Below are 23,226 nucleotides of genomic sequence, written 5' to 3'. Positions count from 1 at the left end.
CCATCAAATACACATAAAATGGAACAACAGGTAATCAAGCTGTCGTCTGTTCTCTGTTAGGAGTGCTCTTCTTGCCCTGTTTGCACCATGGTATGAAACGTGGCTGATTTTCTCAAAGGGCTTTACAGTGCCCGTGCCCAGGATGGTACAAGAGGACCATCAGGGGTCCAGATCTGAATGGTCTTGGAAGGGGAGATCTTACAGAGAAGATCTGGAATTTCAAAAGGGTAGATGGAGCTGGCACTAGGATATCCAACATCAAACATTCAGCACCAAACATAACTACTGTGAAACAGACTAGAAAAGACAAAAATTGTATTCTCCTCCAGTGGAATGAGCCCATTTATCTTGTCATCTTTGGTTACAGGGAGAGATTTGGCACCGTTCGCTGATGGCTCGATGCGACTCTCACATTTCATAGAATCAGAGAACGGTTTGGGTTGGAAGGGACCTTTTGAGGCAGTCTAGTCCAACCCCCCTGCAGCGAGCAGGGACATCTTCAACTCAATCAGGTTGCTCAGAACCTCATCCAACCTGGCCTTGAATGTTTCTGGGGATGGGGTGTCAACCAGCTCTCCGGGCAACCTGTGCCAGTGTTTCAGCACCCTCAGCGTGAAAAATTTCTTCCTTGTATCTAGCCTAAATCTACTCTCTTTTAGTATAAAACCACTACCCCTTGTCATATTGCAACAGGCCCTACTAAAAAGTTTCTCCCCACCTTTCTCATAAGCCCCCTTTGTTGATTTACCGATCAAGACCAGCTAACACGATTATGCAACGTCTCGCCAACTTTACAGCACTTTCAAAGCTATCCACATTACAGGTCTCATTCCTCACACCAAACCCTTTTGAAGCTTATAACCTCAGCTCCATTTTAAAACTAACATATGTAGCACAGACACGGCCGCCAGTCTCCAGAGAACTGCTTAGAAACTGATGTTGAGTAAGCCCTGGTTTACTGCTGTAGCAACATTTCGACCCACTCATATGGCTGCAGTTTGGCTTCATGTTTAAAACCTGGACACGACTTTTGGTAACGCCTACAACGGAGCACTGACACGAGGGCTGAACTTCACCCCACAACTGAGCCACCAAAGGATAAATCCATTCCTACTGTCCTCTGAAAGGGTCCCGAGAGGTCAGCTCGTGAAGCTTGTCAGAGCTGAAGCAACCTGCACTCTTCGTCAAGCGTCAACAGCAGCTCTTTAACAGTCCGGTTTGGTTTGCACAGCATGCAAACTATGGATTTTACATGGTAAACCAAACCTTATTTCCAGCTTTAACAAAGCCCTCACTGTGCTCAGCTGAGTCTAAAAACAGAAATGCAAAGTGCCGTTTTCATGACTGAGGTTTGGGGAGAAGAGCGTGGGTGGCAATAAGGGGAAGGGAGAGAAGAGTTTACGCTTGAAAATGAACATGCGGCGCTCACCACGAGCACCGTTCCAACTGTCGCTGTCTTAAAAGTTTTCTAAAATACCCAACGGGGGCATGAAATTTGCAGGGCAGCAGAACTCAGCTGATATGGAAAGGAGATAGCATTCCTTGAGTGATTTGGTAAATAAAACCATGCAGCATCACAAACTTGGTAGCTTATCTATTTGGTAGCAGCAGGTGGCACAGGCATTCACATTTATTCTTTCCACCGCTGATGTAGCGAATGTTTTAATACTTGCAAAGATCTGCAGCATTTTGCCTTCATAGTGTGGATTCACAAACTGTACTTGGAAGACCTTAAAAAAAAAATTCACACGATCAAACTAACCTGGAGATAAAAAGGGTAAATGATAGCGCAACTAACTACAAGGGAATGATTCAGGAAAGAAAAAAACAAAAATCATAAAAACAAACAAAAAACCCACCACCAGAAAAATCCCTTAGTTTTGGCAGCAGTTCACCCTTCTCAGCAGAACATGTTGAAGTATTCGGCTTTGCCACCTGCCAGGCAAAGGATCCCGCTTCGCTAGAGAAAAGCGACGCCTGGTATCACTGCGCAGTCTAGGGCAGCTTCACAGCACAGGTCTCTATCCTTAATGCTTCAAATACAGCTTTCAAATACGACCCCAAGCTTGGGCAAGGTAATAGTCTTCTTCAACCTCTAGGCAAATAGCTCCCTTTCCTTCTATTCTCCTCCATATTTTCTTGAGCTAAAGTAGAATGAGATGACTCAGAACCACCCTCTTGTGCTGTAGGTAGTAGGAATATAGAATTAACCCTAAAACTGACGTGAAACAGGTTAATTATACAAGCCACTGACTGGAAAAAACTCGGAATCCCACAAGAGGTAGCCACTGCAGCTGTTGAAGATGGAGAACGTGACAGAAGAAGGATGAAAGAGCAGCAAAGAGAAGCCTGATATCTGCCTGTACCAACATCTAAGGGTTATCAGGAGGGAGCAGACTAAACCTTCAAGGAAAACGGAAAATTTAAGACAACTTTGATTTTTTAAAATATATTTGTTTTAATTTTGGAAATGTAACTCTCAAAAGTATCAGGAAGGGTTTTTTTACCTTGTTGAAGAAATCTTTCTGCAAATACAGATCGTTTTGGTTTCTTCTCCAACCAGGTGTTAAGGGATACTGAGAATCCTTATCTTACTTTAATTTTCTGGTTAATTTAAATTGTCAGTCCGAACTTAAGGAGCAAGTAGGTGGAGGTGATATAACAGCAGATAACTGCACGTTACCAACGTAATGCCTCCAGAAGAGGGAACAGGCATAGTCAAGTAGGAAAATGGCTCCAGAAGAAAGATGCGGCAGACAATGAATAGCAGAGGTACAAAACCACAGGCTGTAACTAAGGGATAGAAGCAGCAAACAAAAATAACACAGATCCTCCCACGCTGGAGGATGGAAAGGAAGAAGTATAATGAAACCACAAAGGATCAAATGCTTAGCAAGAAGGAAAAACATAGTCACACTACAAATTTTAAAAAAGGAGGGGGAGCTAAGTTATAATTAAGTACAGAACACATCTATTTGATTGTAATAAGCTACAGACACAATCGCTTGCAGTTCATAGCTATACTTTGGCTTAAATATTTCAGCTTTAGTCTTAAAAGACTTGCCTTTCACCATCAGCCTTGGGAAGTCTCTACAAATCATTACGTTCACAAGGCCTCAGCGGTATAGCAGATAAAATACTGTCCACATTTTAACAAAAATGGAACAAAGAGAGATGAAGCAGGAAATTAAAGGCTTAACTGGAATCACAATTTGCCTCTTCATTCCCAGGCTGTGTTTCAACTGCCAGTTCACAGCATCTCTCCTATTGAGATTAATATGCTTGAAGATTTTGATTATTTCCATATATGTCCAAGTTCATCGCTTCTAGTTCAAAATCCAACCACTCTAATAAACATAACTTCTTTGCAAATCAAAGCAGGCAACATTTAAGCTCGCCCTAGCATATTCCAAGCACATATTGTTTCTACACCAACCTGCTCTGACATCCTGGAAGTGCCTTCCCTGGAAGTGAATTATTTATAACTGCAACGTCTTCTGACAACAGCAGTATCAAAGTTACTGTCCTCATCAGTTCTGGAACTGTTTTTTATGTAAATCAGAGGTCCGTCACATTGTGCAATGGGGAAAAAGGAAAAATATCCCAGATGGAAAAGATCAAATGCAAACAATGCAGTACAGGAAAGACTACAGCACAAGTAAGGTTTAAAATATCCCTAATAAAACAGATTATGTTCAGACATTCAGTCTATGTGTATCCTTATAAATAAACACATATTTTAAGAATGACAACGTAACTCCTCAGAGGATGTTATTTCTTAACATATACTCACATATACTTCACTGTGATCAAAGCGCTTTTTCAGATTATCGATGAAAGTATCTTCATTCAGTGGCTCTAAAAGAACCATATCTCCTACCCCTATCATGTTGTCTAAAAGCGACGTCTTGACCTCCATTTTGGCCATTTTCTCCTGCAAAGAAAGAAACAAGGAGAAAAAAAAAAAAAGAGTAAAGTCAGTTCAAAATTATTCTAATTATTCACAGGCATTATCAAGTAACGTGATTTGAGGAATACAAGTTAAAAGTCCTTTGAATGACACTGTTTTAAAATATTTTTCCAAGGAACATTCTCAAAGTCATTCTATCTACCCAGGCACTCTACACAATTCCAAATGATTGACTTCTAGCAGTCAACAACGCCTTCTGGTCCACTACACATTAAATGTGAAACTGCACGAAACAGGAACGAAGATTCCATTGGGCACCACATCCACATTCTTTGGATGACTTCTACGCGGTGTTCAAGCGCATGCAAACCCAAGTTTTATCAGAAAGCTTCATCAACATCTCCAGTGTATCAAATTAGGGTTGAGATTTCTCAACACCCTAATCTGAATTTCTTTCTCAACCTTACTTGCATGTCTCCAACCTCACCAACACTTAAATAGAAACCAACTAAGTGAACTCACGCAGAGATGAAACCCGCGCTATTTTATCTTACTTCATACACCCCATACTCCAGAGTGGTGATACTGCGCTCTTGGTTACGTGAGACTACCAAATCACTTCATCTCCTAACCAGACTTATTTGAATTTATCTGTAATTTTCTTGTTTAAGAGAACATTTTCGTCAGGCAGCAACAATCCAGGTGACAAGTGGAGGCTCTGCATCTATGTAACCGGAGTGGCAAAAGGCAGAAGCCAGGCTTAAGCAAGGGACCGGGATCAAACAAAGTAACCAAGTCTGATAAACGAAGCAATCCAGACAAAGAAGTCAAGGTCAGGCCAAAACCTGACACCTATTTGATCCCCCCAGTCTTGTATCCTTCCAATCCAGACACTACAGAAGATTAACCGAGCTCCTCAGGAACTCCAGGCACACAGTCACTGCCTTCAGCTTCCATGACGAGACTGAAAAATGAACGTATCAGCAGTGGTGGCTGGCAAACGGGGAACTGGAGGCGGGAGAACAGCTTTGCTGGCAACACAAACCACGAAGCAACTCCTGCATAGCTACAGCAATACAAAGCAACAGCTGAACTTCACCCGCCAGCCGCAACCACCCAGCTACAAAACGCCATCAACCTGTCCTTGCTCCCCCTATCACCGCAGCATATTTTAATTCTATTTTTAACTCATTTTTCAAAACGTCTTTGAATAGCTATTAGCTTACGCAATCGCTGTTAACCTGCCATAGTAACTACCCATCAGATAACTATTGTAAAACAAGAGAAGCCTTTTATCTCTCGCTTCCGTGCACAGCCGCGGCGTTACTACGTGCTGTTTGATTTCTGAGCAGCGGGTGACGTTTGAGGGATGTTAGATCACGACGTAAGCAGCGTTTGAAGTTTCTCCCAACTCAGCGACGAGAAGTGCAGCTCCACAGGCAGCTAACAGAAGTGGCACAACAAGATCCCCAAAACCCGAACCGAGCCTGGGAATTACTAGAAATTCACACGGAAATGCAAAAACAGTGCTGAACTATGGTAACCAACCAAAGCTGAGTCAACTCTGCTAAACAAACAAAGAGCACTTCTTTTAAACAAAAACACTGGACAAATATTTTTGTAGAGAAAGATACTTTTTACGCTTTAAAAGTTCACCTCTCTGAATCATCAAAAAAATTTTAAACATTCACAAAATCTTTTCAGAGCTATCACTTCAACTGCTGCATCCTATTAAGACAAACTCTTTAAACTACCAGTCTTGTTTCAATGACCTAATTACTTCCCATACATCAGCTAATGCTCAAATAATTTTTGAAGGCTGAAAAAAAAAAAAAGCCTTCAAGTATGGAACTTATTAAATATCGGGTTTGAGCCAAAAAAAAAAAAAAGCCAACATAAAAATCCTAATATGGGCAATTTCAACCTAAAATTTAAGGTCTAAGCAGTATACCTCATCTACCACTGTGAAATTACATACCACCTACCACACTTCATGCATCACTGCTCGGGAATTTCAAGCCCAAGAGCAGCCAAACCCATCAAGAACATTCATGTGTTCCCAAGCGCAGAGGCACGTTTTGCAGAAGAGGTGCACAAACGCACCATATCTACTACTACAAGCTGGATCAGAAAGTTGTACACCAATTTTAACTCATCAATGTATTTGAAAAGTTTGATTTTATGGTCACAATTCAAATTTCAGCTTGGTTTTTTTCCACAATAATTTAACGCCGCACTATGGCTAAAATATTTCCACTAACTTGAGAGCTAAAAAATATTAGAAATGTAGGTGATGCAAAAAATTGGACAATATGCCTAGACATCTTGTTTAACGCTGAATTCCCAAAATCATTTGCAACAGCTTAGCCTCTGTAAAATATTCGTTAAAGATTACCCTCACACACTGACGTATGATTGGGGAATATTCTGCCATACCAACGCCGTTAGCCCCACTTTGGTGGAACCCAACCCTAACCCCTGCTCTGGTTTAGCTGACAACAAAGGAAAATCTGATAAGCTTGCGGGATAATTTGGTTGCCTATCTGAGGTAACAACTGGAAGGGCAAAAAAAGCACTGTTAAGAAAAGCCAACAATGTTTGAACGTACACTGAACAATCCGATTTCATTTAATCTATAATTGAGTTTAATCCACTAGAAGAATTCAAGATCAATATATACAGCACTTCCAAAATGCCAACTACTAAATTTTTAAAAAAGCATTTAAAAATACTCAAAAATCAGCACAATACACAGAAACAAATAAAAAAATAAAAGCTAAATCAAACCCTTGTTACATTGCAAGACTGAACGTCAGTCAAGATTTTCAGCACTACGTCGCTAAGCTCAGAAACCCAACCCATGCCCAAGTGCTTGCATTTGCCATCTATTCAGAGACGCCTTGCAGCTGGAAATCTCTTCCCACCAGTGCTGCTGATGGCTTGCTCACCACCACAGTTTGGAGAACCGAACGGAAAAACAAGTGGCTTCTACCAATATTTGTACTCATGCGCCTTAAAATAGACGAACGTTTCTCAAGAACCACTTTCAAGCACCAAAACGACGAGAGGGACGGGACTGAAACACGCTCCCCGTGTCTGAGAGATCCGTAATGACCAAACCCACAGCTGTGCTGGTCAGACAGCGCCGGCAAATGGGGAAATAGGAAAGGACCGGTATGGGTTGCGTCCTCTAAAACAAGGGCACCTTTCATGATTTTCAGATTGCCGAACGGGGGAAGGTGGATGGAGGCACTGCTGTGAGGCTCTGCTTGAACAGTCCTGTAATTTCAAACTGGAAATTGAATAAAGAATAACCTAAAACACAAGTGGCGCTCCTTCAATTTACCTAATACATCGCTTTTGTGACTGCAAGATCTCGTTCTGTTGACACCAAGAAAAACAACAGTGTTGTATAAAAATTACAGCTGCAAATTACTAATACAGCAACAAATAGTTCAGCAAAAGCCACAAAGTTCTCCCAACGCTTGCAGTCTGCAAACCAAGATTTTTCTTCAAACACTCCCCGATCTCTCTGACACCCACTTACCCCTCAAGCCTTCTCCCAAATTTACCTTTCTTATCCCTAAAGCAAACTTCAGCAGCATTTCAGAGCACCTCCCTTTTCCCTAGTCACTTGTCAAATCTGTTCTTCCTCTCTTTGCTCTCGTATCGAGGCCTTCATTCAATGGAGGGAGAACGTTTCCAACGCGTTCCCGTTCTCAGAAGACTAAAAGAGATGATTCAGTCATCCTTCGCAGCTTGGTCTGCTTCACGCTGGACACCAGGCTCGGGAGGGGAGAAGGGCTGGGCGCGTGAGACGCTTTTACCCGCGCGCTCCCCGCCCCGCGCAGCCTTTCGACAGGCAGCCTGCCGCATCCTCGACTCACATTGCCTGGCACGGCCACCCAGCCGAACCCAAAGCCTTCGTGTCCCTCTCGGCCACCAGGATGGCAAATTAAAAACTACACTGCTCCGCAGCCACAGCAGCGTTATCATCCGCCAGGCTGAAAGAAGAGCTCGTGAAAACTATACATAGAAGATGATACAGAGAACAAAAGCCCCAAAGCCTTGTACAATTAAGTTCATACATTCTCCAAGGGGGAAATGAAGTAATACAGAGCACGTCAGGGAATTGTCCAAGCTTTTCCACATCATCCTCACACAGTGAAGCGGCAGCACTCGTCCACAGCTTCCTGCAGACATGCAGTCCTTGGCACACGGTCGCGTCTGCTGCACCGGAGTTATCGCCGGCTGCAGAGGCACCTCATTTTTCTCCTTTTGAGGCATCGTAGCAAAAGGACAATTTCCCTACCGTCAAAATTAACACAACAGATGTGCTCACATACGCTTCAAGCTATTATAAAACAAAAACAGAAAAGCACCTTTGGTTTCACTGCCACCAACTCACTGTAGAAAACAACCACCTTCTTCTTTTATAAGAGTTGACAGGGACAACCGGCGACATCAGTAATTCAGCAGCGGAGTTCAAACTGATTTCACGTTCCAGGTCTGACCCTGAGCCCCTGCCAGGCTGTAATGATGCTTGCCCACTCGCTCCCATCTTTTCCTCTGCCAGGGAGCAATCAGCCCACACAGAGCGGGGACACGGACAGGCCACCGACGCAAAAAGGAGCAGCCAGGGAGACAGCGTCACTACCTGAACAAAACCACATCCAAAGGGACTACAGCCGTCTTGTACTACTCACGATGAGCTAAGTGCCAATTTAGGGAGAGGCAGGATCAAATCCATCCTGCCCTGCTGCCCGGCAAACCCTGGTTATCGCTGGCCTCTGACCAATGCCCAGCAGGCACACACTCGTGGCAAACACCTTGTGCTGTTCCCCAGGTAAACCGAGGCAGACTCCGCAGCTGAATTAATAAAGTGCCCTTTTGATTCAAAATTAGATTTCCCAACAGCAGCCAGTATGAAAAAATGTCGATACCGCCCAAAGAAAATCTTTGCTTCCCCTCCAGACCCCCTAACTTTTTCAGTCTCTGGCTACTAGATGGGAGCAGCGCACCCAGAATTTCTGATCTGCTCGCAACACCCACACCCTCCTGCCCAGCTGTGGCTGCTCCCAGATGTTGCTCTGCCCCCATCAAGGCGCTGAAGAAAACAGTGTGCAGAAAACGGCGCGATGCTGTGGCCCACGATTCCTTCCTTGACAGGACAAGGGGCAACAGGCACAAACTGAAGCAGAGGAAGTTCCAGCTGAACACGAGGAAGAACAACTTCACTCTGAGGGTGACGGAGCCCTGGCACAGGCTGCCCAGGGAGGCTGTGGAGTCTCCTTCTCTGGAGATATTCAAGACCTGCCTGGACAAGGTCCTCTGCAGCCTGCTCTGGGTGATCCTGCTTTGGCAGGAGGGTTGGGCGGGGTGACCCACAGAGGTCCCTTCCAGCCCCGACCATTCTGTGATGCTGTGATTCCTGCAAGAAAAGGGACGGGCAGATTGCAGGAAGGAATGCTAACAGACGTCGTGACAGCAGTAAAAGCACTCTTCAAGAACTGAAACCCTTCCTCTGACTCTTCATCTTTCCTTCTGGTTTGGCCAATGCCTGAGTATCTTCTGAATTCCCTCTCCTCCCACAGTCCTACCAAACAAATTCAGTGTTTTCCAGACTCAGAAAGTTTGTAATTTGGGGTTGTTTTTATTAGCCAACGTTTCTCACATCTCACCTACCAAGCAAGAGCTGTTGCTTCAAAGCCTTGTGCAACTTCTCTTTATTTTCTGTAGGCGTTGGACATCACGCATGTGTATCAACAACAAACAGCTCTGGTGAATTATGAAAGTAAAATGTGGCGTTACGGGGCATATCTGCACTAGGACTGCAGGAATATTTGCATTCAGCATCAGCTAAAGGGGCCCGGCTCTTTAGCAACATCAGATGAGGACAGAGCCGCGCACCAGTGACTGCAGTTCAGATGACGGAAGATCTGCCCGGCAGAATTCCACAGGAGGAACAACCGCTCCGCGGGCTGCTGCTACCAAACGCTACGCGTTTAGCTAAAGGTTGGGTGATTTTCAAGAAGGAAACAGGCCACTTGAAGGACTGCTGGACAACCAGCTGCGGCCACGTGGAGCAGTACCATCTTCTCGCAGTTTAACAGCGGAGGCTCAACTGCAGCTCGGATAAACCGATAGCGCAACGCTTACGAGTTCATCAGGACGCGTACAAAACGTCCGCTGGGACGTTGTCCCCTGCTGACATGAGCAGTGGCTGAAACTTCCTTCATTAACAGGACTCGGGTCGTTTACAAAGGCAGAGGGGAGAGGTTTGGTGGTTGGTGCTGCAGTTCTTTGGGGGGTTACTGTTGGGGGTTTTTATTTTGTTAGGGGTTTGGGTGGCTTTTTTATTTTTACGTCAGCTTGGTTACAACCTACATTAAGCAGTAATGAGTTGTCACCAATCCCCTGAAAGCGAGAGAGACGCCTCTTTTCAAGACTTGGTTCACACCCTACGTGACGAGACCACGCGCTGCCCTGGTATCACGTCCAAGGAGCACCTTTGCACACCACGAAACCAAAACAGCCCGAGCCACGCTCGCAGGAGACACAGCTTCGCCCTCCTCCTCCTCCCTAACAAAACGCTAATTCACGAGCTGGGGGAAGGAGCGAGGGGCTGTGTTTGCATTTCTCCAAGGCTGCTTTCTGTTACTTTTGCATACCAGTTTGAGCAGCGTTAGCGTGGATATTACCTGCTGGAAGAGACCGTGGGGTATACCTAGTTCTACTTCACGCTCCCAGCAGTACAGGTTTTCAAATTACTTCTGATAATGATTTTGCAACCACAACACAATAACTGCCACCAGTAATTGCACTCGGGGGTTGAGCTCTTTCCTACGTCAGCTTGCAGCCTTGCTTTACTCATCAGAGTCGGTCATTCAGCCACGCTGGGTTTGGGGAAAAACATTCGGGTCCTTCAATGTTGCTAAGGCACCCTTCTTCAGCACCTGCTAAAAGACAGTCTTCAAATCACCAACAGATGTTTGGTACTCCATTTTTACCCCACGAAAGTGCCTTTACATTTTGGATTATATTGACAGGCTTGACAGATTACAGGTGTGGAGTACCTTGTTCAGCAAACGGTTATTCTCGATGCCTGATTTTTTTTTTCTTTTTAAAAATGACTTCTGTCTAATGGGGAGAACACCTTGGGCATTTCCAATGCATCTGGAAATAGGTCTTCACTAACAAGGCTATTGGCGGTCCAAAATTCTGGTTAAATTCCCACTGACTTCAGCAGAAACGGGATCCATGGTGGTTTCTTGCATTTAGGCTTTTCTTAGTCATTGCCTAGCCACAGAGTTTTATATTCATTCCAGGTCCACATCTCCAGAAAGGGACAAAATATTCAGAAGTAAAGGGGGTCTCTTTTTGGCACACACCTTGCCAGGATTCTCTCGAATCTTTTTCAAAATACGGAGCAAAATGTGACTGCAAAACCACAAGCTGTCAAAGGTCCTGCCTTCTTCCCCTAAACCCAAGTCTAGATTTCAGACTGACGGTGTTCTTCGAACAACGTGATTTTTAAAGGTTGTCAGTACAGAACACAAAGAAAACATCCTCTCTTTCAGAAAAAAAATCCACCAAAATTAGCTTTTACTACTGGATATCTGAACTCCACTAAGCAGGGGGTGCCCTTTAAACCGATTATCTTCATCTTTCAAGCTGCCGCTTAAAGTTTTCCTCCCAGTTTTTTGGGATCCTGCCCAATCCAAAGGTTATGTTTGCATAGCTGTTGCAGAACACTGGCACAAAACCCAAGGTAGCACTATTTATTTTGGGGGATCTTCTTTGTTTGTCGTATGTCACGCACCAGTAGCTTGCTACCACACCAGAGCCCGTGTTTGAAAAATATCCCAGCAGCAGATCCTCACAAAATACTACTTTAAAAACAATCAGCCCTCGCAAAGTCAAAACATTTCTTTCACCTGAGGCTTCACTCCTTTGGGAGCGACGCAGCCATCAACTCAAATCTAGATCTTTCATTTCTACTTTTATTGTAATAGGATTTTCACTATTCCCTTCCACACGAGCGTGCGGGCAGAGAGCAAGCCCTGCTTTCCTCCAGCGCAGCACATGAATCCCACACCCCTGACACAGGCAAAAGAAACCTGCTCACGGCGAGGCAACTGGAGGGAACACCAGTTTGTACCATGTCAGTCAGGTGGGTATTAAGAGATACCTTAATACCACAGGGTTAAAGCACCAGAGCACACATTCATCTCCTGCAATGCTTTTGTGCGTTGTCCGTCATGCAGTCACAGAATCACAGGATGGTCGGGGTTGGCAGGGCCCTCTGTGGGTCACCCAGTCCAACCCCCTGCCCAAGCAGGGTCACCCACAGCAGGCTGCACAAGACCTTGTCCAGGCAGGTCTAGTCGGCGATAAGCCTTGCAGATATGCAGAATATCAAATAACAGAACAGGTAACGCCGCAGCTTCGCTCAGCTGCCAACGGCAGAAGGAAAAGCAGCCACAGAAAGTCACCCCGGCAGCCACTGAACCAGGCTTGAAACTGAGCACGGACAAACACAGAGCTGATCCGGAACTTCAGGAAATCCGGATCCCAGCAGAGGTGTTGGTGCCCTACCCACCCACCCACGGTAACCCAGCATACCTGTAACTCCTAGAGCAGACACCGTTGCGCTCACGGAGTTACCCACAGAGCAAGGTCCAAGTTTCCAGGCACCCAGATGCTCTTCCAAGCAGTAAAAGTCTAGGAACAGCTAAAACTTGCAGAGATGAGAGCACTGTGTATTTCCACACCGCTCACTTTCCTTTTCCATTTCAAACAGAAGGAGCAGAAGTCACCCACAGAATCACAGAATGGTCGGGGTTGGAAGGGACCTCTGTGGGTCATCTGGTCCAACCCCCCTGCCCAAGCAGGGTCACCCAGAGCAGGCTGCACAGGACCGCATCCAGGTGGGTCTTGAATATCTCCAGAGAAGGAGACTCCACAACGTCCCTGGGCAGCCTGTGCCAGGGCTCCATCACCCTCAGGGGGAAGAAGTTCTTCCTCGGGTTCAGCTGGAACTTCCTCTGCTTCAGTTTGTGCCCATTGACCACCCGTTGCACTTTCCCCCGCCTGGACACCTCACTGACGGGCTCCCTGTCATATCTGTAAATACTATTTGGAAGGTTTTTAGCCTAGGGTTTTATAAAAACAAAACAAATCACGCTACCTGTACGCATCTTGGTCTACAGATCTATTTCTCATATGTGCCTAATGCTGAATTTCATTCCAAGGACAGGGGAGTAAAGGACAACAGAATAGCGAATTTTCCACGCGTCTGTAAAAGCCGGCAGGAGAGGAGATCTGAGCATAAGCGTCCCACCAAGAGACGCGGGCTGCAAGAAGAACAAGCACCTTATTTAGTAGCACAGAGCCGCTGCAGAAGAACGGCTCCAAAAAATTCCCTAGCCGCAGAAAAGCTCCAAATGGCAATTCTTGCTTCTTTGCAAGTCAATCCGTCACCAGAGGAAAACCCGCAGGAAGTCGGACTCGGTCAGCCCCACTTCTCCCAGGACTAGCTGCCAAGGTAACAGAACAGGGCAAGGTTTCACCCTGCCATTTGCCATCGCTGCCTATTCAGTTTCTCTTCAGCAAAACACTATTTTTAATGAATAGCCACGGGGGGCAGGATGAAAAAATTCAGATGCAAGTGTTGCAGGAAGAGGACACGATATTTGCCCAAACCCAGGCTATGAGAAGCATCTATTTAAGAGCAGAGGAGGCTTAGATAAATTGCGTGTACTGTTAGACGTGTTTTCTTGTCTCAAGCATTGAGCTATATCCACAGTTTTGTTATTTTCACTCTCACCAGGCATTTCCAGTAGGATGCCTGAAATCACAGGACAACAGTCACCGATTTTTAACTCCAGGTATCTCCATCTCCTCCTGTGTATCTCTGGATAAAGGATATCTCGGACAACAGGAGAAGCTCAAGAAGCTGCAATTCAACAGGCAGTAATCACTCTCGTCCAGGTGTCCGTGAAGACAGAAGCCAGCAGACAGTGTTTTTAGTAACATCTAGCACAACAAACAGAGGCATTTCCATAGGAAATGGAACAGAATCACAGATTTACAGAGGGACACCTTCCCAAAACATCAGCAGAAAGCACCTCTCTCCAGCAGAAGGAAAGGAGCCGGTCTCATGGCAGAGAAACTTCACGTCTGCCCACAGGCACCGACTTTTCCCTCGCTTTGTGTCAGCAAAAATGATCAGCTGGCACTTCTGGGAAGCAGAAAGATCTACTCCGGTGGGACACAGCCAAGCTCCCCCCGTGCCAGAAATCTGTTACAAGGTACGAGGAGCTCCAGCTCCGCGCTCGCTCGCCAAAAAGATTTTCCAGGGTTTTTCCCGGAGTGAACTTTGTTCTAAAGAGCCTTGCGCCCTTTGATCACTGGAGGTGATCTCCAGAGCCCTTCCAGCTCCCGCAGCCCGACAGTCTGTGCACTGAACAACGGCCATGGGAGCTCTATCTGCTCCGCGTGTTCCAGACCCTGCCAAACCCACGGTATCGTACAATCACGACCACTGCTTCAGAGCAAGATTTTTCAGCCTTCTGCTATCTCCTGAGAAACAGTTCCTATGATTTGCCTAAATTCTAGACTAAATTTGTTCACGGCCAGTGAATATCCACTCCTTCTTGCTTGTGCTAACACTATTGGGCTTTTGTTTGTTTTTAAATCTAATTGTGTTTTCTACCTCCCAGGAAAATATTTGTGAAGGATGGACTCATGGTCCTCATTCTGAATAAGGCATAGCCAGTAGCGCTCATTTTCCTCTCGGTGGCTTCCCCAACCCCCCCCCACCATCCCAACAGCCCCTTTCTGCCCCCTCTCCTATTCACCCCCATCTTTGCGGAGCAGAGTTAACCAAGGCTGTACAGCAGATTCCCAGTACATCATGGCAGCGATACTTCCTCACCATGACCAGGAATATTCCTTCAAAGAGACAGAGGGATTAATTTTCACTTCCACCCCCTCCACCACTTTTTCCTTCTCCAAGTTTTCATCCGGAATCAGCACGTTCCTAGCCTACCCTGCACAACTAAGCTCGACTGCTTCGTTAGTCACAGACCTACTCACAGAATCACAGGATGGTCGGGGTTGGAAGGGACCTCTGTGGGTCACCCAGTCCAACCCCCCTGCCCAAGCAGGGTCACCCAGAGCAGGCTGCACAGCACCGCGTCCAGGCGGGGCTGGAATATCTCCAGAGAAGGAGACTCCACTGCCTCCCTGGGCAGCCTGTTCCAGTGCTCCGTCACCCTCAGAGGGAAGAAGTTCTTCCTCATGTTCAGCTGGAACTTCCTCTGCTTCCGTTTGTGCCCATTGCCCCTTGTCCTGTCACTGGGCACCACTGGAAAGAGTCTGGCCCTGTCCTCCTGACACCCACCCTGCAGATATTTATAAACACTTATTAGGTCCCCTCTCAGCCTTCTCTTCTCCAGGCTGAACAAGCCCAGCTCCCTCAGCCTCTCCTCGCAGGAGAGATGCTCCAGTCCCCTCACCATCCTCGTAGCCCTCCGCAGGACTCTCTCCAGTAGCTCCTCATCTCTCTTGAAGTGGGGAGCCCGGAACTGGACACAGCACTGCAGATGGGGCCTCACCAGGGCAGTGTAGAGGGGAAGGAGAACCTCCCTTGACCTGCTGGCCACACTCCTCCTAATGCACCCCAGGATCCCATTGGCCTTCTTGGCAGCCAGGGCACACTGCTGGCTCATGGTCAACCTGTCATCCATCAGGACACCCAGGTCCCTCTCCACAGAGCTGCTCTCCAGCAGGTCCACCCCAAGCCTGTACTGATGCATGGGGTTGTTCCTCCCCAGGTGCAGGACCCTGCATTTGCCTTTGTTGAACCTCATCAGGTTCCTCTCTGCCCAGCTTTCCAGCCTGTCCAGGTCATGCTGAATGGCAGCACAGCCTGCCGGAGCATCCACCACTCCTCCCAGTTTTGTGTCATCAGCAAACTTGCTACTCCCACAGGTGAAAACTAGGAAGGGTCTATGGACACTCCAGTAATCAACTGGTTACTGGTTTAGCTGTGGGTTTAACTTGCCTAGCTTGTAGGTCGAACTACACTCAAAAATAATCTGCCTTTCAACCCCCACCGTCTTCCGTCTGACCTCTCTCCAAGCCTGCTGATGAAGAGGTAGAGCAGCTGGCATCCCTGCCGCACGTTAGACATCCCAGGTGTTCCTTCATTCACATCGGATAAGCACGAGCTCCACCAGAGAAAGCTTTTTTCTCAAACACGAAGCTCTGGCAGAGCTACTTGGCGGACGGTGAGCTGGTCCCCAGAGCCCCAGAAGAAACGGCAGCTCTTCATCTCTCAGCCAGCATCGCCGGCACCTCTCCGTTAAGCTACTTAGTGGCTTCCGCAGAGCAACCACGGGGAGGATTAACACCAACTTCACTCCCTCCAACAGCTCTCCGAAAAGCAGGACTAACTTCTCATTACAGTGCCATGCAAAGAGTCCTTGTGCAATAAGGACTTTAAGGATACCTCTCTGATCCAAAAAAACACCACTACCCGCCCTACAAATTATTTCAACACAAAGGCATTAAAATACAGAGAGTAAGAGCAACTTCCTTTGCTCGTGGTTTCCCAAGACTAAAAATTCAACACCCAAAGCTTTCCTTGTTTCTTTTCTCAGTTTTCAAAGGCCAGTGGAAAAGTTCAAGCACAGCATCAGGACATTACGTACGCTCCACTGTGCACAAAACTGGGTACCTTAAGGCCGAGCCTTTACGAAGATATTCCAACCTGAGTGTGCTCTTGCAGACACGCAGAAGAACGCTCTCCGTAAAGAAAATGCAGACTTCATATAAAAGAGTAGAGGCATTTCGGGATGCGACTGCTCTGTACCTGTTTTCCTTTCCAATATAGCCAGTCCTGCAGTTTCATTATTCTTATTCCTAATTCAAAGTACCCTCCCAGCAGCACTTTAGAGCATACAAACTATGAAAATTATGGAAAATTACAGAAAAAGGAGCAGAGACAACAAAGCAGGAGAGCTTGCATACAGAGCATATTTGTGGGCCCAGGAAACTTGTACCATTGCTGACCAGGCTGTGGTCACCAACATTTAAAAACCACTTTCTGCTGACAGTACGGAAAAATGAGTCTCTCCTTGTCGCCTGTATTTAGAAAATAAAGAAATCTACAGCAAGTAACTCTGACGGTACAGTACCCAGCAACCCTTCTGTTACTCAGCACCTACTCCTCATAATTATCTCCTCTTTCTCTCTTTCCTATACGCTCCTTCTTTCTTCCTGCTGTCTTTGCCTTTCTCATGGTCCTCTTGCCCAGCAGCACGAGGATTTCTGCTCATGTAAGACCCTCGTCAGGACTGCTGCCTCTACAAGAGAGGGAGAGCAAGGCAAAGATTACGAACATCATTAGTACAGCCACACCAAAGCAGCACTGCACGAAGTCAGGGAGGAGGGAATTAATTACCCAGACCCCAAGATACACCCACTCCCCACCCCTGCACAGGAGAACATCTTCAAGACAGTAAACGCTTCTCACCCACCCTCCTTGGGACCCAGGCTATTTGGATTCCCCACCCCGGGCCCTCAGCTTGTTTGCCGTACGGCGAAGTCTCGTTGCTCTAGGCTAGAGGCTGCCTCTCGACTGCTTCCATCCCCAAGGCTGGAGCACCGGTGGGGATGGAAGTTTGCATCTGAGAATCACAGAATGGTGGGGGTTGGAAGGGACCTCTGTGGGTCACCCAGCCCAACCCTCCTGCCGAAGCAGGGTAGCCTACAGCAGGCTGCACAGGACCTTGTCCAGGCAGGGCTTGAATACCTCCAGAGAAGGAGACTCCACAGCCTCCCTGGGCAGCCTGTTCCAGTGCTCCATCACCCTCAGAGGGAAGAAGCTCTTCCTCATGTTCAGATGGAGAAGGGGGCTTGATAGGGTTTCAGAGCTGAAGGCGACTTACTTTGAAACTTCGGCCTCTCTCACTGAAACACTCATCGTCGCAGTGACTCTGCTAGCAGAATTAAAACACACCAAGAAACGGACACAAGTTTCCTTGCTCACAGCATATAAGAAATTTCCCAGCATCCAGGAGCCAGGAGACACAAAAAGATTTAAGCATCTGCATGGTTTTCTCCAAAAGCTGTGCCACTAGGTCTTCACGTGCAAAAAGACAGTTTGGATGGCTCCATTCCCACGACTGGATAATACAGCAGTCTAAAACCTCGAGTCTGCAGGCAACTCCGAAGACTCCACAGTTACTTGAAAAAAGGTAAGCAAAAGGTGAGAGAAACTGCTTGGTTCTACAAGTTTCTTCAAACACAGAGCAAAGAGCAGGAGTGGCTGAAAACGGCCCCGTGCACCACAAAAGCCCATTCCAGCTGGACTGAAAGCAGAGCCCGTCACGGGCCAGGCTGGTCCCCGAGGACCAAGGCACCCATTTCACGCCCAAATCCAGGCTACGATTGCAACAAACACGGTATGCCAGTGGCTTGGGGAGGCTGGGGGACAGGTACCAGAGGTAAGTAGACGAGCAGAGGCCGCTTGGTTAGAGAAACAACAGCTTGGCAGGGGACCAAAGGCAAAAACGATGAGCGTGGAAAACAGCCAACGTCCCTACTGAGATATGGAAGGTGGGAACCCCAGACAGGATCACAAAAAGTCTTCCTTCATTTGCTCAGTGAGCAGAGGTACTTCTCCTATTCCAGGGGAGAAACACCCACTACACTACTTTTATATATTTTTATATGTGCGAAAGGACACGGAAAAGCTTGGAGAACTTCAGCTTCCTCTTCCCTCACCATTGTCCCCCCAGTGCTTAAGTCCAACAGCAAAAAAGAGGAGCTCCTGGTCCCCTCGCTTTGTTCAGACACCAAAATCCGGAGTCATACAAACCAAAAGAGCAAAGCTTTCACAATCTACAAGCAAACCGGGGCACAGCTGTAAAAGGTGAATGTTTTGAGACCAGTGCTCTAAGCCACCAGGAAAGATTCACAAAAACACCCTTGTTGCAGTTCCAGTGTCCTCTTCAACAGCAACTTCACAGCGTACGACAGAGTTGCAGCCCTTCCACTATCCCATCAGCGTATAATTAAAATCTTTACTTCTACTTGGTTTGGGTTTTTTTTTTTCACTCTAGGAACTGCAAAACAAAAGAAAACTAATGTGATTCTTTACTGCTTCTTTAGGACAAAGCACGCCTCCATGTTAGTTTATACATCAGAAATCAAGCTCTGGTTTCCTCCTTCTTGGAGGATATGAATGGAGAGGTTACATCAGGGTGTAATAGGAGCTGTTACTTCCTTTCCCGGTTGAGGAGAAAAAGCTGTGGATCAGGTTACAGGCTCCAGGGCTGGTCATCACTAGTGCAGCCTTCCTAAATTTTTCTCCAGTAGTCCCCCAACAGACAGGAGAAGCTACTTAGAAGGCTCTAAGCATTTAAAAAACTAAGTACGTAGCTACTGGGGGGGAGGGGGAAGCCTTTATTTTTGTCTTTCATCAAACTCAGGAAATTCCCCAAGCTTGACGCACGCAATCGCTCAAGTCACCGTTTTCCATTTCAGTTTGTTCTTCGTTAGCACCACGAAACGGACGGATGAAATATCAGGTAAGCTTTACGGGGCGGTCTGCACTAAACGAGCTCAGAGCGCTTGACCTCAGCGGGCACGGCGGGGTTCGTCCCGGCTCTGACCACGCAGGGCAAGCGGAGGGAGGAAACGCCGAGTGTCCAGCCTGGCCCGCACGAGCACTAAGCCGCTCTCCAAACCGCCCCGCTCGCGCCTTCCCCACCTTCCTCTCCAATTCCCAAGCCGCTGCTGTCACTGCTGCCGAAGGAAGATGAGATCAGGCTCCAGTGGGAGGAATTTCGGTTCCCACAGAGCTCAGAGAAGCTGGATGATCTCAGAGGATCATGTGAAGCAAGTCCACGACACTTCCATGAGGCAGAGTATCTTCGGTGTATTGCCAGCAGTTTCTTAAGAGCACACAGTGGGAAAAATTAATGGCTTTGCTTGTGTTTCCAATTTCTCTCTCCCACTTCCTCCTCTCATTTGCCAGACTTTTCCCTTCCCCAAGAAGCACTAATAGGCTTGCAACATACGTTTGCCTTTCTAAAGGGGATTACATCAAGCCTTGCACCACACTGGAAAGGGCTAACGCACACAGACAAATTCAACTACCGTCCCCTGGCATCATTTCCCGCAAAGTTCCTCCCCACAGACGTGATTTAACAAGGTCTCTCACAAAAAAAAAGAAGGAAAGAACAAAAGGCAAGTTTCTGTGATCTAAGATGCTTTCGGGCGTTCTTTCACCCTCGCCCTGCAGAACGCTCTGCTCATTTGTGGTGCCCACATGGAGCCCGAAGCTTTTGAGATGTCCATCAAACATGCCACCTAACAGCACGGGGGTGTTTTCAGAAACATCTTCTTTCCTAAGGACAGGGGGGAACTCGAGGCAGCCCAACAGACCACTAATTGCTACACGATGGTAACCACTGACCACTGCATGTTACTCTGGGAATAACGGGAATGCTACAGCTCTTACACCTTCCCACACAACCGAGCCAGAGGCAGCACGCTGCATTAAACACTAAATTAAAGACATTTTCAGACTCAGGCCTGGGACAACTGGAAATCAAAACACACGAAGGGAAGAACATCGTTACCTTCGATACATTTAAAAGCAGCCAAGTGCTGAGCTCTGCTTTAACAGATGGGTCGGACTATTTCTGTTCCCTGACACCGCGTGCTTTTGGGGGAAGCCTTGTTTTCGACGCGGGGCTTGACAAAATGATGATTCAGTCCGGGTAGCACGTTGCCAGCCTTCAGTCACGATTAACAATAGGGTGGCCGGATACGGGGAAACTCACGATTCGACACAAAAATCGCAGAGTCAGCCATTGGACCCGACCTTTACATTTCCCAGCGCCAATTCCTAACCTGGCTATATTTTAACTAGTTTCTCCAGCGCGCGCTTTAACGGGAGTGAGCTTTTATTTCATATACGTCTGTCCTTTAGGATGGTGGTCCTGGCGAAAGACACAGCAACTGACTCAACCACAGAATCCCAGAATCACAGAATGGTGGGGGTTGGAAGGGACCTCTGTGGGTCTCCAGCCCAACCCCCTGCCCAAGCAGGGTCACCCACAGCAGGCTGCACAGCACCGCGTCCAGGCGGGTCTAGAATATCTCCAGAGAAGGAGACTCCACAGCCTCCCTGGGCAGCCTGGGCCAGTGCTCTGTCACCCTCAGAGGGAAGAAGTCTCATCTTCGGCTAGAACTTCCCAGGCTTCAGTTTGTGCCTGTTGCCCCTTGTCCTGTCGCTGGGCACCACTGAAAAGAGCTTGAAAACCGCACCGTCTAAAGTTGGAGAGGTTTAAATGACTCGAAAAAGCAAACCGCGTGCACACGCATGGATGTACGAGCATGTGGGCACCGTGGGCACGGCCAGGCACTGCCGCCCCGCTGCTCCGCTGCTCCGCTGGCCGCTGCTTCGCGCGGGGACCCTGCCTGCTCCCGGGAACAACGGGTTCCCAGAAGCCAGCGGCAGCAGATGTCCCGCACCGAACCCCGACGCCCTCGGCAGACGGTCCCGGGTGGGAGGCTACACCGAGCGGGCCCCTCCAGCGAGGTCTTCGGGACGAGGACCCTGCCCCGGGAAGCCCCCCTTCTCCAACAGCCGCTCCTCGCCCGGCTCCGGCTCCCCACGGCCCCCCCCCCGAGCCCGCGCTTCCCAATTAAGCGCAGCCGCGCGCACACGCGGTGATTACTCGGGACGAGAAGCAGCAGATGCCGCGGTCCCTTCTCCAGAAAAAGCACCCCCCGCACACGTTCCTGTTTGACGCGGGAAGCCCCGCAGCATCCCCGCGTGTGCGCACCCCCAGCAGCCCGAAGCCCCCCGCCACCCCCCCCCCCATCCCCGATACTAACCGCAGCCGCCGTGCTGCCCCGGGAAGGGCCGCCCCGTCTCCCGCAGCACCCCGGCCCCGCACAGCAAAGGGGGCCGTACGGGCAGTCCCGGCGGAGCCGTACCTCTGCGTCCCGCGGCTGCCCGGCGCCTCCCGCCTCGAACCGGCGGCCCCCGCAGCCCGGCCCCGGCCCCTCCCCGGGGCGGAGGCGCCGCCGCCCCCGCCGGCCCCGGCCCCGCAGCGCCTCCTGGCGGGCGCCGCGCCCCGCTCCCCTCCGCGGCACCCAGCCCCCGCAGCGTGGGAGGCGTGGGGGGGGGGTGTCCCCGGACCCCCCCCTCACCCGACCCCGCCGTTGGGGGGGGGGGGTCCACCGGTCCCGTTCGTTGCCACCCAGACGCCTACAGCTCCCCACCCTCCTACCAATCCTTTTCCCCGCCCGTATTTCACCTTTAGCCTTCAAAAACTGAACCAGAAAGAGAGAAACCGACCTATTCCAGCAGAAAACCGAACACCCCCGAGCAGGTTCCCGCTTCCAGCATCGCCTCAGACCAGCATTTCGCAGGCGAGCACCCAGCAGGGTTTACAGCAAGCTCTGACATATCTCGGCTGCCCCATCCTGCCCCTGATAAGCACAAAAGCCACCAACAATGCAGGGCGACCGCCCCATTGTGTGCCGAGAGAGGAGGGGAAAAAGAAGAAAGAAAAGAAAATACCCCAAGGGCCGTACTCGCACTGTGTTCTGGGCCGTGCCCTGCCCTGAAACTGGGTCGGAGGGAAAGCCAGCAGACATTTTCCCCCCACCCCCATAACTACCTCCCCCCCCCGTTTCACTACGTGTGATTTTTTTCCTAAGAAAACAGTTACCACATCATGTCTTTGTTATTCTTTTCATGATTTCGTTTAGGCTTTTTCCAAGCCGGGTTGTTTTCCAAGCCGGGTTGTTTTCCAAGCAGCAAAAAGCTTCAGGTACAAGCTAACCCCACGTTTGGTAGGTGACAGCAGAGAGGACCCAGCTTATGTCACCAGATTCACCGGACCTTCAAAAAACCTGTGGATGTGGCACTTTGGGACATGGTTTAGCAGGCGTGGTGGTGGTGGGTTGGTGGTTGGACTTGATGATCTTAGAAGTGCTTTCCAACCTTCACAGTTCCATATGACCAGAACTGAACAGTAAAGATACAAAATCCACTTTTAAAGCCTTTCTCATCAAAACACTTCAGTTATTTCAAAGTACTGTATTTTCAGCTACCTATGCTATTCCTTGGCAGTCCTTCTGTGTATAGGAAGAGATTGTATTCTCAGGCAATTTTTCAAATCCATAACTATATCTATGTTGGAGACAGCTTTCAGGTGACCCCCAGGAACTAGAGTCCTCCAGCCCCACTGACCTGCAGGCTCATCACTTTTTTATCATCC

General features: G+C 48.3%; 1 protein-coding gene across 5 annotated transcripts in view; it reads right to left on the bottom strand.

The window, feature by feature from the left end:
* The window catches only part of MYO1B (myosin IB), a 123,616-nt gene that overhangs the window by 99,724 nt on the left and 666 nt on the right, over window positions 1-23,226 (bottom strand). For 2 of the 5 annotated variants that reach the window (XM_075430046.1, XM_075430048.1), the window contains exons 1-2: window positions 21,833-21,915; window positions 3,794-3,934 (exon numbers count right to left, since the gene is read on the bottom strand). In XM_075430046.1, coding sequence (XP_075286161.1) covers window positions 3,794-3,928 — 135 coding nt within the window. In that variant the 5' untranslated portion in view covers window positions 3,929-3,934; window positions 21,833-21,915. Of the gene's footprint in view, window positions 1-3,793; window positions 3,935-21,832; window positions 21,989-23,226 lie in introns of those variants that run through there. The other 3 variants (XM_075430045.1, XM_075430049.1, XM_075430050.1) reach the window with 3 other exon arrangements.

This window comes from Opisthocomus hoazin, chromosome 9 (assembly GCF_030867145.1).
Source record: "Opisthocomus hoazin isolate bOpiHoa1 chromosome 9, bOpiHoa1.hap1, whole genome shotgun sequence".
Lineage (NCBI taxonomy): Eukaryota > Metazoa > Chordata > Aves > Opisthocomiformes > Opisthocomidae > Opisthocomus > Opisthocomus hoazin.
Note: the sequence above shows the minus strand (reverse complement) of the source record. Positions and strands in the feature narration are given on the sequence as shown.